The following is a 17,044-nucleotide window of genomic DNA, read 5'->3' as shown; positions in this document are numbered from 1 at the left end:
CCTGAGTTAATTACTTTGGTTGAATCTGATCCTTTTTACGACTATGAATCTGAAACTGTTGTGGCACATCTTACTAAATTAAATGATATAGCCACCCTGTTCACTAATGATGAGAAAACTCGCTATTACTTTATCCTTAAATTATTTCCATTCTCGTTAAAGGGTGATGCTAAAACACGGTTTAATTCTCTTGATCCTGGTTGTGTGCGTAGTCCCCAGGATATGATTTATTACTTCTCTGCTAAATATTTCACCACTCATAAGAAACAAGCTGCCTTAAGGGAAACATATAATTTTGTGCAAATTGAAGAAGAGAGTCTCCCACAAGCTTGGGGGAGGCTTCTCCAATTACTTGATGCTTTGCCTGATCATCCTCTCAAGAAAAATGAAATACTTGATATCTTTTATAATGGACTAACCGATGCTTCTAGAGACCACCTAGATAGTTGTGCTGGTTGTGTTTTCAGGGAAAGAACTGTTGATCAAGCTGAATTGCTATTGAATAATATGTTGAGTAATGAAAATAATTGGACACTTCCTGAACCAACTCCTAAGCCAACTCCGAAGAAAAGGGGTATTCTATTTCTCAGTCCTGAAGATATGCAAGAGACAAAGAAATCTATGAAAGTAAAAGGTATTAAAGCTGAAGATGTTAAGAATTTACCACCTATTGAAGAAATACATGGTCTTGATAACCCGACACAGGTAGTAAAGGTAAATTCTCTCTATAGATTTGATGAAGGTGATATCCCTCGTTATAAGTCTGCTAGCCAATTCTTAGATGAGTTTGACAATTTTATTGTTAAACAAGAAAACTTCAATGCTTATGTTGGTAGACAATTGAAACATAATGCTCATATGCTTGAACACTTGAGTGATTATATGTCTAGAGTTAAAGGTGAACTTAAAATTATTAGTAAACATGATTCTATGGTTACCACTCAAGTAGAACAAGTACTTAAGGCTCAGAATGATTTGCTCAATGATCTGACCATCCAGCCTTAGGCCGACCACCTCAGATCTAACCAGAGGCGTCGCCGAATAGCAAGCCCTCCACACCGTCGCCGCCGATCCGACGCTCGATGGCGCGCCGCCGCCGACCATAGCCACCGCCCTTCCCGGTACAGTGTCGCGCCGCGCCTGCAGCTACCGCCGCCTGATGCAGTGCCGACCACCACGCCACCGCCTGTCGCAGCCATCCCTGCCGCGCTGCATAGGTTATCGGCTGCATCACCACGCATTTAGGCGGCCCGCACCACCCCTAAGACGCGTGAGAGAGGGAGTCCCCTGCCACCGCTGTTGGCCTCCTGGCTTAGCCCGGCGGCGACAGAGGAAGGGGGAGAGGGAGATCGCGCCCCCGGCGACTGTTGAAATATATTGCCCGCTTCCCTCCATCAGTTCAGACTTTTGAATGAGTTGGTCATAGCATGAATTCAATATGGTATCAGAGCCAAAAGGTCTTGAGTTCAAGACCGTGCCAACGCAGTATTAAAACAAAAAAGATCTTGCGGCCTACATCGATCCCACGTCTACGGACTAAATAGCCTAGACATGAGGAAGAGTGTTGAAATATATTGCCCGCCTTCCTTCATCAGTTCAGACTTTTGAATAAGTTGGCTGGAGCATGAATTCAATAGAGGCTAGGGTTTGGGCGCCGCCCGAGTCGCCCTCCACCAGGTCTGATAGTACGTAGCCTGGTGTGTATAAAAGTCGTCCTTCTTTTACCCCTGACGTAGACTCTGTCTGTATAGTATGTGTGATACCCTCGAAACCACATCTGGGTTACGGGGATGATTGCACACAGTCCTGATTATGTCTTTGTAACAGCACACAGGAATTGCCTGTTTTGAATCAAAGATGCAGACATAAATGTAATGTGGCTTCCTTCATTAAGAGTAACTCAACAATAGTGATGCACCACTTGTTCACCAAAATCAACTTAACAAAACAGTAACATTTGGTTGTGTCTGTTATACCCACGTAAAATATTTGAGCAGCGGTGCGGCATTAGGATCTCCAGGGTAGTCCTTTGTCCCCAAGTTAAACTCTAGGGTGTGGCTATTGATGCGTAGAGTCATTGCCGCCTCTGTGCACGCAAATTTTACCAATTCAAGTTATTCTTGGCTTGTTGGAGCTTCCCATTGTAAGCGCTTTCCAGTTCCTCCTGCAAAGGTACATGGTAAATAATACACTAACATTGTGGCGAAGTGTTCGTTCCATGTAAGCAAATACGGAAAAATGTACTCCCTTTGTCCTATAATGTAAGACATTTTTTGACACTTACTCCCCCGCTGTTCTTTGAACAACCCCCGGCATTTCCGCTTACTTACTCCCACTGAACCTCCAATACTGGAACTCCTGAGGGCAGCTTCCCCCGCGACATCCACATACCATTTTATTGCAAGGGTGGCATTCACTTCATCGGTTTTTTGTCCATGTGGCCATCCACATCACCCTTCTCATAATCTCTCGATAAGGCTACACCCCCTCTCCTTCTCCCACACTCCTCTTTACATGATGTAACCGCCGCCATTTGCCCTCAATTCCATTAAAGTTAGCATGAACTCGGTCAAGTAGAACTCTGACACCGGCCAGGGGATGGAGCCCACAGATCCTATAGTCTTGCCACACGTGCTTGGTGGCCTAGAACAGGGCCCTACTCTCAATGGTTTAAACCCATGAAATGCTTGTGCACCATGTGAATGCACTTAGCTGGGGATAACAAGCTGGTAGGAGGAAGAACCTTGAATTATGGGAGGCAGAAGGGTGATGGGGCCACCAGTGGCATAACCGGTGGCGCGGATGACATGGACCACTGAAAATCACTTTAGGGAGTAAATTAATCTGGTGTTCAAAGCAAAAGTATCTTAAGTAAGCCAAAAAGAACTCCGAGAGCTTATCCGGACAAAGAGCATACTTGTGACAGGTATTATGGTGTGTGGCTGGGTTGGGGCATCCGATTTTATATGTTAGGGTTTGGTGCGATGTCGGTTTGGTATTAGGCCCGGATATTCGGCACACCTTCATCAATGAGATACGAGTAGCAGCATGTGTTGCCTAGATGGTGGCTTCCGATTGACTAATGTATTACTTTGTATGGCCTCTGTGAATAATTAGTAAGATGGCCGCATGCATCGTCCAGATGCAGAGGTCGAGGGTCTATCCTCCTTTTCAAAAAAATATGGATCTTTTCCTAGCAAATATGCCATAGAAGTACTAACAGCCAGCCTGAGAACAACGCAAGCAATGCTACGCGTCCATCGAATGATAAACTGATAAGCTCAGCCGCCTCGGCAACCGTCGGATGCCGCCCGAAACACCGTCCGATCTACCGTCCCAGCCAACTGGGCGCCTTCACAACAGCTAGCTTGTTGCACTCGTGGCTTTGCAAACAAGGACCTTGTTGCAAAGGTCCACTGAGACATCATCACTGCCCTGACATGGCCTGGGTGCCTCGGCCATGGAGTGTCTCCGGCTGCCGGAATCGACGCGCCTCCTCCGGACCAGCACCGCGAGCAGCTGTCTCTACTCTAGCACGACAACGATGAAATCTCACGTCGGGCACTCCTTTGACGACTTCTGCAACCGAAGCTATGTTTCTGAAACATGGGTCTTGTTGTAATGCTTGCCCTCGTACGCTCTAACGCGGGGCACTCATTCTGCGCTTTCTGCAACCGGGGCTATGTTTCCGAAACAATACCCTTGTTGCAAAAGTGAAAATATTGATCGTCGAACCATTTTTCTTCTTTCTGAAACAAGACCTCTATTGCGGAAACTTTCTAAAACTAGACTCTGTTGCCGAAAGAAAAACTTCACAATCAAACATTCTTTTCTTTCCGAAACAAGACCTCTATTGCGGAAACTTTCTGAAACTAGCTTGTTGTAAAAAAAACTAGTTGCACGGGACTTGTCGCCAGTGCGAGCGCTCAATCAAAATCAATTTGACGGCTACACAAGCGGCAAATGTTGTGCGGGCATCAGTCGGCTGAAGGTTAGCATTTTCCTAATAAATGACGGTGAAGTTGATCCTTTCAGTTCAAAACGTGGAAGATAGCTTCACTGGAAATAAACGAGTTTTACCACTTCACAGGAGATCACTAGAGACTGGAGAGATTCTTCCAACCAACCCAGTATGAAAGAAGATCATCCCATTATTGGCCCAACTTCTACTGTATCATGTTGATCAACTAGAAAATTTTACTGTATCATGTTGATCAAATCACTAGAAACTGTTAGATGTCAATGCATTTTGATAGTGATACGGCCGTCGAAATATAGCAGCAAAGAACACATACCTTGCAAGCTTTCAGCATTGGTTGCAGAAATGATGTTCTGAAAAATCTGATAGATTTCTCAAGGGATGTCCTTTCCCAATCTACGGCCTATCTGGGCATCTGCCGGGCCGGGCCGAGCTTCGGGCCAGGCCTATCCAAGTCTGAGGTGAAAAACCTAGGCGTGAGCCTGGCCCGGCCAGGCTAGGCCCAGCCCGACCCGTCCAGCCTAGGCCCAACCCGGCCCGTCAGTGAGAAAGCCCGCTGGGCCCCTTTCCTGAAACACGAAAAGCCAATCCAAGGCTCGGCCCGACACATTCTTCGGGCTCAAAACTTAGGCCCGGGCCTGGCCCGCGAGCAAGACCGAGCCGAACCAGGCTTTTTCGGGCTGGGCCGGGTATCCCATGACCAGGTATAAGAGAGGGTGATATTACAATAAAAAAACATTTCAAGGGGCACATTTGAGATGTTTTCGACTAGACTGGCACGATTACATTGTTCCCCTCCATCTAGGTTTTTTATTTTGAATAATTTATAAATTGCTTGCCACATGTGTCACATGGTTCCCCTCCGTCCAGGTTTATAAGGTGGTCATAGATTTTATTAGATATTCAATCTAGATACGTTTACAAACTTTGTTTGGTAATGAATCAAATTATGTGTTTTTTGGTAGTAGTTTTTTTTTGCGTAAATAGTAGTAATACCTTATAACACATGTTTCATGAGTAAATTGAAGATTTAAAACTCGTGCCCGCTTTAGAAACCAAGATAGACTTATTTATTTATGCCAGAAGTCATATACTCCCTCTGTTCCTAAATGAGCAGAGGAAGTATCAAACAAGTCAGAGTTTACTAGAACACCTTTGATAACAATGGAAATCAGATTAGCTCAATGTTGCACCTGCTCCACAACATGGGAGCCAGACAAAGTTTGTAACTACGGTCGGGAGAGAGACCAACAATGACAATCCAAAGCAATAAGGTGTAGCATGTTATTGAAAAGATTGGTGTCAATGGAAACTAAGGCAAAAAGATACCCACACTCACAACCCCGAGGATCATATCTCAGAAACCCTACATGCCCACGAGGCCACGACAACATAGAAACCAACAACACCACAACGAGGACGGAACACTAATTCCACTGGGCCGACGCCTCCACCATCTGCACAAACAAGAGAACATAACCTAGTAGACCAAATCTCTCCCATCAAGCGCAAAGATCCATGGTCTCTCCCCTGTCTTTCTATGCCAATAAACTTTGCAAGAGTAAACTTCACACAACTGCGAGAGAAAGATTTGTGTTTAGTTTTGCAGACTTTTACTCTTCAAAAATATATCACGCACACAAAGCTTAATCAAATAATAGCAAAACATGGGCCACCCTCTTGTATGGTAAGTTAAACATCTTCATGTAGCCAACCGGGTCGCTACCAAGTACACGCAAATTATCTGGTACACATATCCATGTAACAAATTAATGAAAAAATGTCATCCTGACGCATTTGTCTAATAGATTATCTCATACGATTCTAAAGCAACCAAGCAGCCATGCAGGAGAGGATGTTGCTGTCGCTAACAGTGTCATTTCTAGAAGATTTAAATCTAATGAACACTCAGAAAAACCCATCTTGAAAAGCGTCTATTATCTATATACACATGCGGCAACAGAGTCAGACCATCGGTACATCCACACCACAATGCGCACATTGCAAGCCTCCAGTTCAAATTATGCCGATTATAACTTCTAAGCATGCAACTCCATGACAAACGCAGCATCCTCTGAAGCATCACCACCGATGGCTATGAATCATGGCCATTGGCAGCAGGAGCAGGAGCTACTGGCGCTTCTGGTGCAGCTTCTAGTGCGAGATGTTGCTGCTCAGCAGTGGGTGCTTCAGCAACTCCATTCTGCTGCAGGGTATGAGAATTATATTCAAATGAGATAACTGAACCGGTCAAAATACAGAAAGAGAATCTTTATTCATTGAAAATGATAACCATATGAAGTTTGTACTTCGAAAAAATTCTAGCCCTCTAATTTCGACAGGGACATGTATATTTGTTGTAGTTTCATCAAGAGTTCAAAATAGAAGCTTCTAGCAGTTCAGAAAACGGTACACAATTTCGACTTCAGGTTATGAAAATATACAAAAATAGTAAATTATATACTCCCTCCGTTCCTTTACATAAGGTTTTGTTTTTTCAAAAGTCAAATGAGTGCATATTTGACCAAGTTTTTAGAAAAATATATCAATATCCACAATACGAAATTTATATCATTTGATCCGTCATGAAAAGTAGTTTCATATTTTATCTATTAGGTATTGCAGAAGTTGTTATTTTATTCTATAGTCTTGGTCAAACATTCAAATGGTTGACTTGCACGGAAAACAATACACCTTATATTCTGGAACGGAGGGAGTACATCAAATCTGATAAGGTAGGCTGTTAATCTAATGGAAGGGGAGAATTAGTGCTTACAGCGTCATCGGTTGCTGGCGGCACAACTTTCAAAGGTGTATGACCTTTGACCTCTCTCATCATACCCTAGGAAGGAGTAACACGTTGAAGAATCATTAACATATCAATATGTAAATGCAAAGTCAGGCATGAGGTACTCTAACATTGTGACTATTTCCTGTATTGATGTCATTTCATTGAAGTACTAACCCAACAATTTAGGTGGAAATTTCAACCGGGGGGGTGTTCAATTTTCTTATTTTCACGAAGCTCATGTTACAAATCAGGCTAGCTGAAAACAAATTACTGACAACATGTAGTTTATCACCTAGTATCCAGAAGAAAATAAACAAGCACATTGTTGCTGATGAAGTTAAAACCATCTTATCAGAATATCAGAGAACCAGCATCCAACGTAATAGACGGTACAGAAGGATATATTGTTACAGTTGGACTGTAGACAACTAAGAGATTGTTACTTATTGATGTTAAGGGAGACGGGACCTCTTTACAATATATAGGTTGTGCAACAACAGAGCCTGCTGTAGTGCTGTGGATGTTGGTACAAACAACAAGGTAAATGAACATACTAACACAGTACCACAAGAATTTTAAGTACCTTATTTGCCCACGCGAGCCCACATGCATTGCACAAAGTCCTTGGTCCATCCGGTCCTCGACGCATCATAGGTGTATTGTTAGAACTAATACCACAATGCTGGCAGCTGAAAGAATTGGATAGTGAAACAATTATCAAAGACAGTTTTGCTAAAGCACATCTAGATGTGCCCTAAGTATTGCACATCTAAGTCTTGTGCCAATGATTTTACCCGATGATTCGTGCAGGTATTTTCTTTCTTTTTTCTTTTCCTTTTCTATGCTTGATTGAGTCACTTAGATGTGCAATAACTAGGGTACATTGTATTCTGAAGCAAGCTGTTGCTACAGATAAACAGTGACATGTACAAATAGAAGTGTTCAAAAAGCATCTCATATCATCCAATGATCACAGGTACTTCAACTAATACCAACAAAATTTTCGGTAAGCAACAACCGAATAGCAAAAAATAGTGAGTGCGAGCCTTGGTAACAATGATAGATGCATGTCTTCAAGCTAGCATTTTCATTCACTGAATTCAGTTCTATGTAGCATCATATCATGAGCTTACGGGACAACCTTGTACACAAGAGTATCCAGATAGTGATATAGAGCCAAGAGTATCCAGATAGTGATATAGAGCCAACGAGAAGCCAGGCAACTAACGCACTGCACTAGACACTAAACCATGCATTGTTCATAACAGCAAAGCTCCTAGCTATCCTGCGCAGGCATATGGGGACATCACACCGAACCTAACTTCGGTACTGATTTACAACAAAATCATTTATTCACAATATGCAAATATCGTCATTCTCAACTTATGGAATCCGGATAAAAGAAATTTTCAAGTGCTTACATATAATCAGTACAACAGTTTGTGGACTTACACAGGCGCCGAAAGAGGTCGACCTTCCACTGCACCCCAATCCGAATTAGCCGCAGCTGCGGCTTCTTCGGCCTTTGCTTTTGATGATGTGAACTGACCTTTATGGCGCTGCATCCTGCAAATGGGTGAACAAAAGTATGTATAGTCATGACACAGCATGCAAAGGGCAGAGCTAACTTTTATGTTACCAAGCTAGCACTGACCTATGTGCAACTTCCTTCCTAACAGAATAGCGGATCTTCTTATCGAAGTTCCTTTCCTTGCGCTTTTCGCGGAACCTCATCAGTGATGCCATCCGATGTGAATTCAACCTCTATATCACAGAGTACACAATGACATGAGCACCACATAATTCGAAAGCTTCTCGACGGACAAATGATACAGCTCACCAAGAGAGGTCTAAACCTTACTGTATGATGCTGAAGACGACGGCCCCACGCCCATACCCGGGCCGAGCTCCCTTCCTCCAAGCAATAAGAGAACCGCTTGCACCTGACAAGTTACCAAATCAAAGGATTCATTTCCATCCAATCAAAGTACATCAGGGCAGGAGAGCGGAATTTGCAGGGAAGGGATCAGAGGCGCGGCACCTTCTCGGCAGACACAGACTCGAAGACGAACACCTCGCCCTGGAAAGAGAGCGTGAGCGTGTTCGACGGGGCTTGTGGTGCGCCGCCCGCCTCCATGCCGTGCGGCCCTGCCGCGCCGTGGTGGGCGTGCGCCGCGGCCGCGGCGCCTTCCTCGTCCATCGGGACGGCCTCCCCGGTAACATAATCGTACGCGTACCCATGCCCTTCCTCTCCCTCCTCCTCCCCCTCTTCCTCCCCCTCCTCCTCTTCCTCCTCCTCCTCCTCCCCGTGCTCCAGATGCGGCTCGTACTGCTCCATCGCCCCCGCCGCGGCCTCGACCTCGGCCATCGCCGCCGCGGCCGCGGCCGCCTCCTCGTCCTCCGCCGGCTGCTGCGGCGGGGGGCGCTCCGGGCCCCGGCGGGGCTGGTAGGGCTTGCTGGCGTCGTGGTGGCCGCTCATGGTGGGGGGCGGGATCGGATCGGACGACGGGGGTGGAACCCTAGGCAGGGCCTCGTTCGGGTGTAGTAGCCGCAAGATGGGTTGCGAACTTGCGATGGAGCGCGTGGCGTGTGGGCTTTTGAGGCGGGATCGTGGCCGTTCGATCCGCACCGTTTTTGGCTGCTCCTTTTCTGCCGATGCTTTTGGAATAGTTTAATCTGCCAAATAGTATTATTTATTGGTCTCTAAAAAATATATACAATTATTTACTGGTGGCCAAGGTCTGCACATCTTTTTTCGAAAGGCAAGGTCATATAGGTATCAAGTATCACGGGTCCTTACAAACACACCCATAAATAAAGGGAGATAAAATACATTTAAATTCATGAGGGTGCCGAAATTTTCTTCCTCCTGCATAGCAAAACTCGATTCCACCACTGAGCTTCTGCCTTAGAGGAGCAAACATTTTAAACCCCAAGAACTCGTAGAAGTAACGGCTGAAAAGTCATCGATGCATACTAGGAGAAGTCGGCGGCCGCAATCTACAGAGCTAACCGACGCCTTGGAGACGAAAAGGCTGATAAGGTCATGTAGAAACTTCGAAGATCATGAATGTATGTCGAATCCATACGGATCCACTAGAAACCTAAACCAATCGAGTCCCGGAAGATCAGCCGGAGACACGGCTCCACACACCCTCCATCGATGACGAACACACCAACGAAACCGGGAGAAGCTGGGAGAATATTAGTTTTATACGCGGATAGTGTCGTTGCATTGCTACCCCAAACCAAACTTGAAGAGTCCCTAAAGAGAACCTGAAGAAAAACATCCATGTCGTTGCACGACAGGTCCACGTCTGACGTCGAGCTTGTCGTCATCTAGGACCATGCATCAAATCCCTCTTCTCCGGTGACCTAGCCAAGTCGCACCGCGCCGGATCACTAACATCATCGCCAAACATCGCCTGTCGACAACCACATCCTGACAGCACTGGCGTTGTCCTTCAATAGCCAACCAGCTCCTCCATACCGGATCCCGATGAGCAGCAGCCTCCCCGCGGCTATCGACGCCATGCTAGGCACCCTGGCGGCGGCGAGAGGAGTCAGATCAAGCTATGGTGACTAGGGTTGGTTCGCCCGCCCGTGGCTTTCTCACGAAGTGGTAACTTTTGCACATCTTTTTTTAAATTGTCATGAGTTACTAAAGGAAATATGCCCTATAGGAAGTAATAAAGTTGTTATTTTATATTTCTTCTTTCATGATAAATGTTTATTATTCATGCTATAATTGTATTAATCGGAAACTTAAATACATGTGTGAATACATAAACAATACCGTGTCCCTAGTAAGCCTCTACTAGACTAGCTCGTTGATCAAAGATGGTTAACGTTTCCTAACCATAGACATGTGTTGTCATTTGATAACGGGGTCAGATCATTAGGAGAATGATGTGATGGACAAGACCCATCCGTTAGCTTAGCATATTGATCATTCAGTTTATTGCTATTGCTTTCTTAATGTCAAATTCCTTCGACTATGAGATTATGCAACTCCTAGATACCGGAGGAATACCTTGTGTGCTATCAAACGTCACAACATAACTGGGTGATCATAAAGATGCTCTACAGGTATCTCCAAAGGTGTTTGTTGAGTTGGCATAGATCGAGATTAGGATTTATCACTCCGAGTATCAGAGAGGTATCTCTGGGCCCTCTCGGTAATACACATCATAAGAAGCCTTGCAAGCAAAGTGACTAATGAGTTAGTTGCAAGATGATGTATTACGGAATGAGTAAAGAGACTTGCCGATAACGAGATTGAACTAGGTATGAAGATACCGACGATCGAATCTCGGGCAAGTAACATACCGATGGACAAAGGGAATTACGTATGTTGTCACAAGGTTCGAGCGATAAAGATCTTTGTAGAATATGTAGGAGCCAATATGGGCATCCAGATTCCGCTATTGGTTATTGACCGAAGAGGTGTCTCGGACATGTCTACATAGTTCTCAAACCTGTAGGGTCCGCACGATTAACATTCGTTGACGATATAATGTTATATGAGTTATATGATTTGGTGACTGAATGTTGTTCGGAGTCTCGGATGAGATCATGAACATGACAAGGAGCTCTGGAATGGTTCGGAGGTAAAGATTGATATATAGGACGATGACATTTGGACACCAAAAGAGTTTTGGGATGTACCGGGTAGAAATCGGGTCACTGGAAGGGGTTCCGGACACCCCGGGAGGTTAATGGGCCATATGGGCCAAAGGGGGGGGGACACACCAGCCCACAAGGGGCTCGCGCGCCCCTCCTAGGCCGCATCCCTTGGGGAGAGAAGGAAAGGGGGGAGTCGGCCTCCCCCTTCCTTTCTTCTCCCCCCTTTCCTTCTCCTCTCCGGCAAATATGGAAAGGAGGGGCGCCATGAGGGAAGGACCCTGTGACGCCCCCAATTTGACCGTACACTAATCATACACGCAAACGTGTACGATCAAGATCAGGGACTCATGGGAAGATATCACAACACAACTCTACAAATAAAATAAGTCATACAAGCATCATATTACAAGCTAGGGGCCTCGAGGGCTCGAATACAAGAGCTCGATCATAGACGAGTCAGCGGAAGCAACAATATCTGAGTGCGGACATAAGTTAAAAAGGTTTGCCTTAAGAAGGCTAGCACAAACTGGGATACAGGTCGGAAGAGGCGCATGCCTCCTGCCTGGGATCCTCCTAAACTACTCCTGGTCGTCGTCAGCGGCCTGCACGTAGTGGTAGGCACCTCCCGAGTAGTAGCAGTCATCATCGACAGTGGCGTCTGGCTCCTGGACTCCAACGTCTGGTCGCAACAATCGGATGTAGAAAGGGGGAAAGGGGGGAGCAAAGCAACCGTGAGTACTCATCCAAAGTACTCGCAAGCAAGGAGCTACACTACATATGCATGCATTGGTATCAAATGGAAAAGGGTTAGCATATGTGGACTGAACTGCAGAATACCGGAATAAGAGGGGGATAGCTAGTCCTACCGAAGACTACGCTTCTGGTAACCTCCATCTTGCAGCAGAAGAAGGGAGTAGATGGTAAGTTCACCAAGTAAGATCGCATAGCATAATCCTAACCGATGATCCTCCCCTCGTCGCCCTGTGAGAGAGCGATCCCCGGTTGTATCTGGCACTTGGAAGGGTGTGCTTTATTAAGTATCCGGTTCTAGTTGTCATAAGGTCAAGGTACAACTCCGGGTCGTCCTTTTACCGAGGGACATGGCTATTCGAATAGATCAACTTCCCTGCAGGGGTGCACCACATTTCCCAACACGCTCGATCCCCTTTGTTCAGACACACTTTCATGGGCCATGACCGGCCTCGAAAGATCAACACGTCGCAGCCCTACCTAGGCACAACAGAGAGGCCAACACGCCGGTCTAAATCCTATGGCGCAGGGGTCTGGGCCCATCGCCCATTGCATACCTGCACGTTGCGTACGCGGCCGACGAGCAGACCTAGCCTCCCTTATACAAGAGCAGGCATTCCAGTCCAACCCGGCGCACGCCGCTCAGTCGCTAACGTCAAGAAGGCTTCAGCTGATACCACGACGTCGAGTGCCCATAATTGTTCCCGCGTAGTTGGTTAGTGCGTATAGGCCAGTGGCCAGACTTAGATCAAATACCCAGATCTCGTTAAGCATATTATTTTGAAATAACCGCGGACGCCGACCAGGGCCAGGCCCACCTCTCTCCTAGGTGGTCTCAACCTACCCTATCGCTCCGCCACAAAGATTCACTCAGAGGGCCTTCGGGACAAATGTCCTTTCAGACCCAATCCGTGAATCACTCGCGGGTACTCTACGAGCCGACCCGACTTTAGTCACCGCAAGTATCATATAATATGTATATAAGTATATACCCGTGATCACCTCCCAAGAGCGCGGGTGCGGCCACGGCGAGGTCCGGCCATGGCGGACGACGGAGCTCGGTGCTTGTAGGCTTCGGTGGTACGACACGAAATCGATGGGAAAACAAAGGGTAAATCGAAGGGAGCTCACAAGGGGGCTGTAGGGCAAGTCAGTGTGCTTGGGGATGCGTCGGGGATGGACTGGAGTAGCGGCAAATGGCGGCGGACGGAGACGATGTAGGCGGAGATGACCAAGTTGATGGCAAGCGTATGAGACGTCCCGGTTCGATTCGATGCTCGGGATAGACGGAGTCGAGGGTGGTGGTCCTCATGGACATCTTCTCAGGTGACAGGGAGGCCGGTGGCCATGACGACGATGGCGGCTATGGAGGGCGTCGTTCGGTTGTATGTTGCGGAGGAGAGAACGACGCTAGTGAGGAGAAGGGAGAGGGCTAGGGTTTGCTAGGGTTTGGAGGGCCGCGGGGATGCCTTGAAGGCGTCAGGGAGGTCGGGGATGGCGCCACACATGGCCTGGCGCAACCATGGCCGGCGGATGGCCGCCACGCCCTCCCCCGTCCTCTGTAGCGAGAGGAGGGGATGGAGCGAGGTGGGCTGGGCCGTGTGTGCACCGAGGCCACTAGGGCCCGTGTGCACAGTAGATCTCTAGGCCCATATTCTTTTTATCCTTTTCTGTTTTATATTTTTGACACTGTTTTCTATTTCCCTTTTGTACCAAATGATTTTTGGTGAACATGAAATTTGGCACATAAATAATAGGGATTATTTTGAGCTAGCAGAAAAAGTTTGGGGGCAATTGGAGTTAAATAAATAATCGTTAATTTTGGAAAGGCCATTTTATTCATTGTTGGAACACTTATTAATTGCTAGGAATTTACTTGTGAGTCAAGTGAAGTTGGTTTCAACATGGCAATGATCAGGGCAATCTGTAGCGTATTGTCAACATTTTAGATTTACGGTTTGAAAACTTTTATCGTTTAACTTCATTTTAAATTTGAATTCGAACGGGATTTAAATCATCACGAGATTGATAATAGTCATCGCGTTGACGTGGCATCATTAGTAGAGGGTTACTGTAGCCTAATTATCCGGGCGTCACAATTCTACTCCACTGCAAGAAATCTCGTCCTGAGATTTAAGAGATGGAGTATGGGGGAAGTTCTGGTTACAAAATTCTAACGGATCTTCTCGACCTTGGTTACTCTTCTCGAAGAGGTTGATCCATAGCGTTGATGTCTTCAATTCAATGCATACGGGCATCATGATGAAGTTTTCATTCTTCCTTCGGGGTCTCCATCGTACTTACGAAAAAGGTAAGGGGGAAAACTCGTGAAGTACGAAGCTCAATACATGTTAGGTACCTAGGGGCTATCTCAGTGAACGAGGTGTAGAGTCACCTCTCGAGTAGAAATTCAAGAAAGTCATCGAGAGTAAATTAAGAAGGTGAAAAAAGGAGTTTCAAGGGGATAGGCAACCGTTTGTTGCCTGAAACGGAATGTGAAAGCGGTTCAGAGCAGTGGGAATAAGTATGGTGTCTGATACCAGAATTAATGATCTCTCGGAAGGTGGCTCCTGAATTACTTACGAAGCCAAGCGTGAGGAATAACTTTGGAAACAGAGGGTGTACAGGAGAGTCAGGTTTCGATCCTGGGACCTGTGGGTTATGGGCCCACCATGTGGTTTAAAAGAAGGGGGAGCGGTGGCATCTTGCATGATCATGATAGCAAGGCATGTCAGAGGGTAGCCTGTCTGTTATGTCGACAACAACGTCGGTACCAAGGGCGAGGGACGAAGAGAACCATTTTCCTGCTCGTTAAACGAGGCGGACCAATAGGCAAAGTTCTCATCCATCGGTGGCTACCGGAATGTCATCAAGAATAGTAACAGGGTCTTGCTGACAGAATTGAACACCGAGGTGTTTACATAAGCAGGAGAATATTACTGCTTAGATCATATAGATCACAAGAAAGGTTAAACCAATCAATGGGAAGGAAAATACGATTATCAGATTTAAACAGAACAAAGGAAAGGAAAATGTGTTTAAACACACAATTCAGGGGTATATCCTTCCTAAGGAAAAGCAGAGCATGATATCCATGACAGGATATAATGCAGAAAAGTCTTTAGGTAGGGGAGAGAAATTTACCCATACAGCGGTGTTTGGATAATTGAGCAGGAAACATTTAACATTGGGCTTCAAATGTTCCTGTTGAAAATCTGAGTACCATAGACATGCTTCGAGATAGCATTGACATGGTCAACAGGTGAAGATCAGACTTTGGAAACAAAAAGGATCCATCAGGAACAACTTATAGAATAAGTCTTACAATTTCCTCATGGAAGAATGACTAACCTTGCCAAAAAAGAAACTATAACAATAGGTCCTCTGGCCAAGTGTGCTAGGCATGACATCACCATACCGGGTCATATAAAGACCAATGTTATAACTCTTGGAAATATGTTCCAACCATCATATCTGACCGAGATTCAGATATGATTGGTGTCAGGATACCTCAAACTCAGGATCCTGAGATAAAAAGGTGCGACACGAATTGACGAGAAGTCATCATAAGATTCTCGGGAAATGAACTATGGAAGTGAGTTCCGAAACAAGAGTTCATCAGTAAACCAAGGAGAGGATGAGGAGGTGGCTGATGGACTCAGCGACAAATCATCGAGATTTCCAAAGGATGGATTTCCACAATTATGTGAACAAGGGGATAACACTTGTCGGATCAAATGATATAATGATGTATGCTCGAGGAAAACATACACAATTTAAACATTGGTTGAAAGGTGCGCCCGAAATATGGGCTTAGGTAACATGATCAGCATTAGAATGGTAGTTCAACAACCAATAGTTTAAGAACGAACTATCGACCATCAACTCCAAAGCAATAGGGTTGCTAGAAGTACAGAATCCCAGTAGCACCATTCACTTGTTGGTATCCCAGTTAGAATCAACACGGGGACCAAGAAGGAAAGGTTATGGTGAGAAGTATTACTTGTATTAAGAGTCCTCAAGAGGTGGTGAAATTTCCCACGACACCTTGTCATAAAAGGTGGTAATATTCCAAGGTAAAGAAGAACAAATGCTGGATAGCAAGGAACTCAAGGTATAACACAAAACACAATCAAGTTTGTGTTGGAAGGAAGGCAATAAAGTGGCCGATGATAACACAAATCATCGAGGGCAAGGATGGTATTTCTCATCATGAATTCGATTGATATCCTGGAAGAGCTCATAAGGTTGATGATGATCACGACACATTTGTCTAGAGATTTCATGAAGATGTAATCAACCAGCGACGACATCAAGTCAAAGGAATGATGAAGCGAAAGGTTATTGGAACCATGGGTACGACACAAACTCTAAAGCACATTTGCTATTCAAGGAGAAATGGTATGACGAGGGAGATTGACGTAAGATTAGCTCACCGTCGAAATTTGTGCCCCGGGTAGGACCAAGTAGCACAATTAAAATTAGCACGGTAATGATGTAGCCAAACAGGCTAGGAATGACGTGATCGGGTACAGACTCGTAAGTAAAGAAGATTACTAAAAGTTGTTGAACCATAGTGCGTACTCGATTCAGTTATTGGTGTCTTTGAGTGTTTAATAACTCAGAGCCCATGAACAATTGGAATAAGTGAGAATGTAGTACTTGATGAAGAACTCGTAAGAAGTTATGCAGTTCCATGATAATTTCGAGATACCAGGGGGGTAATACTCGATGACAGATCAAAGTAGAGGTTGGACTAGGTTATTGCTCTCCAGAAGACAAGTGCTTGAACTTGTCCGAGAAATTGGATCAAAGAAGAACAATATGGTCGGAAACCACGATTACAAAAGACCAAATCCCAGATATAAGATGAAATTATATCAAGGGGATAATTATTG

At 45.5% G+C, this 17,044-nt stretch overlaps 1 protein-coding gene across 2 annotated transcripts; it reads right to left on the bottom strand.

The window, feature by feature from the left end:
• Positions 1-5,625: 5,625 nt before the first annotated feature.
• LOC125514401 (GATA transcription factor 20) lies at positions 5,626-9,349 on the bottom strand. 2 transcript variants are annotated; one of them, XM_048679717.2, is made up of 7 exons: positions 8,812-9,349; positions 8,627-8,713; positions 8,425-8,534; positions 8,223-8,336; positions 7,354-7,459; positions 6,756-6,821; positions 5,626-6,182 (listed from the first exon to the last, which is right to left on the bottom strand). In XM_048679717.2, exons 1-7 carry the CDS (start codon positions 9,247-9,249, stop codon positions 6,075-6,077), a joined length of 1,029 nt encoding a protein of 342 aa, XP_048535674.1. In that variant the 5' UTR covers positions 9,250-9,349; the 3' UTR covers positions 5,626-6,074. The 2 variants fall into 2 exon arrangements, with proteins under 2 accessions (XP_048535674.1, XP_048535673.1); XM_048679716.2 differs by having other exon boundaries at positions 5,626-6,185; positions 8,812-9,347.
• Positions 9,350-17,044: the final 7,695 nt, after the last annotated feature.

This window comes from Triticum urartu, chromosome 6A (assembly GCF_056163025.1).
Source record: "Triticum urartu cultivar PI428250 chromosome 6A, HENAU_Tu73, whole genome shotgun sequence".
In the NCBI taxonomy this organism is placed as follows: Eukaryota; Viridiplantae; Streptophyta; class Magnoliopsida; order Poales; family Poaceae; genus Triticum; species Triticum urartu.
Note: the sequence above shows the minus strand (reverse complement) of the source record. Positions and strands in the feature narration are given on the sequence as shown.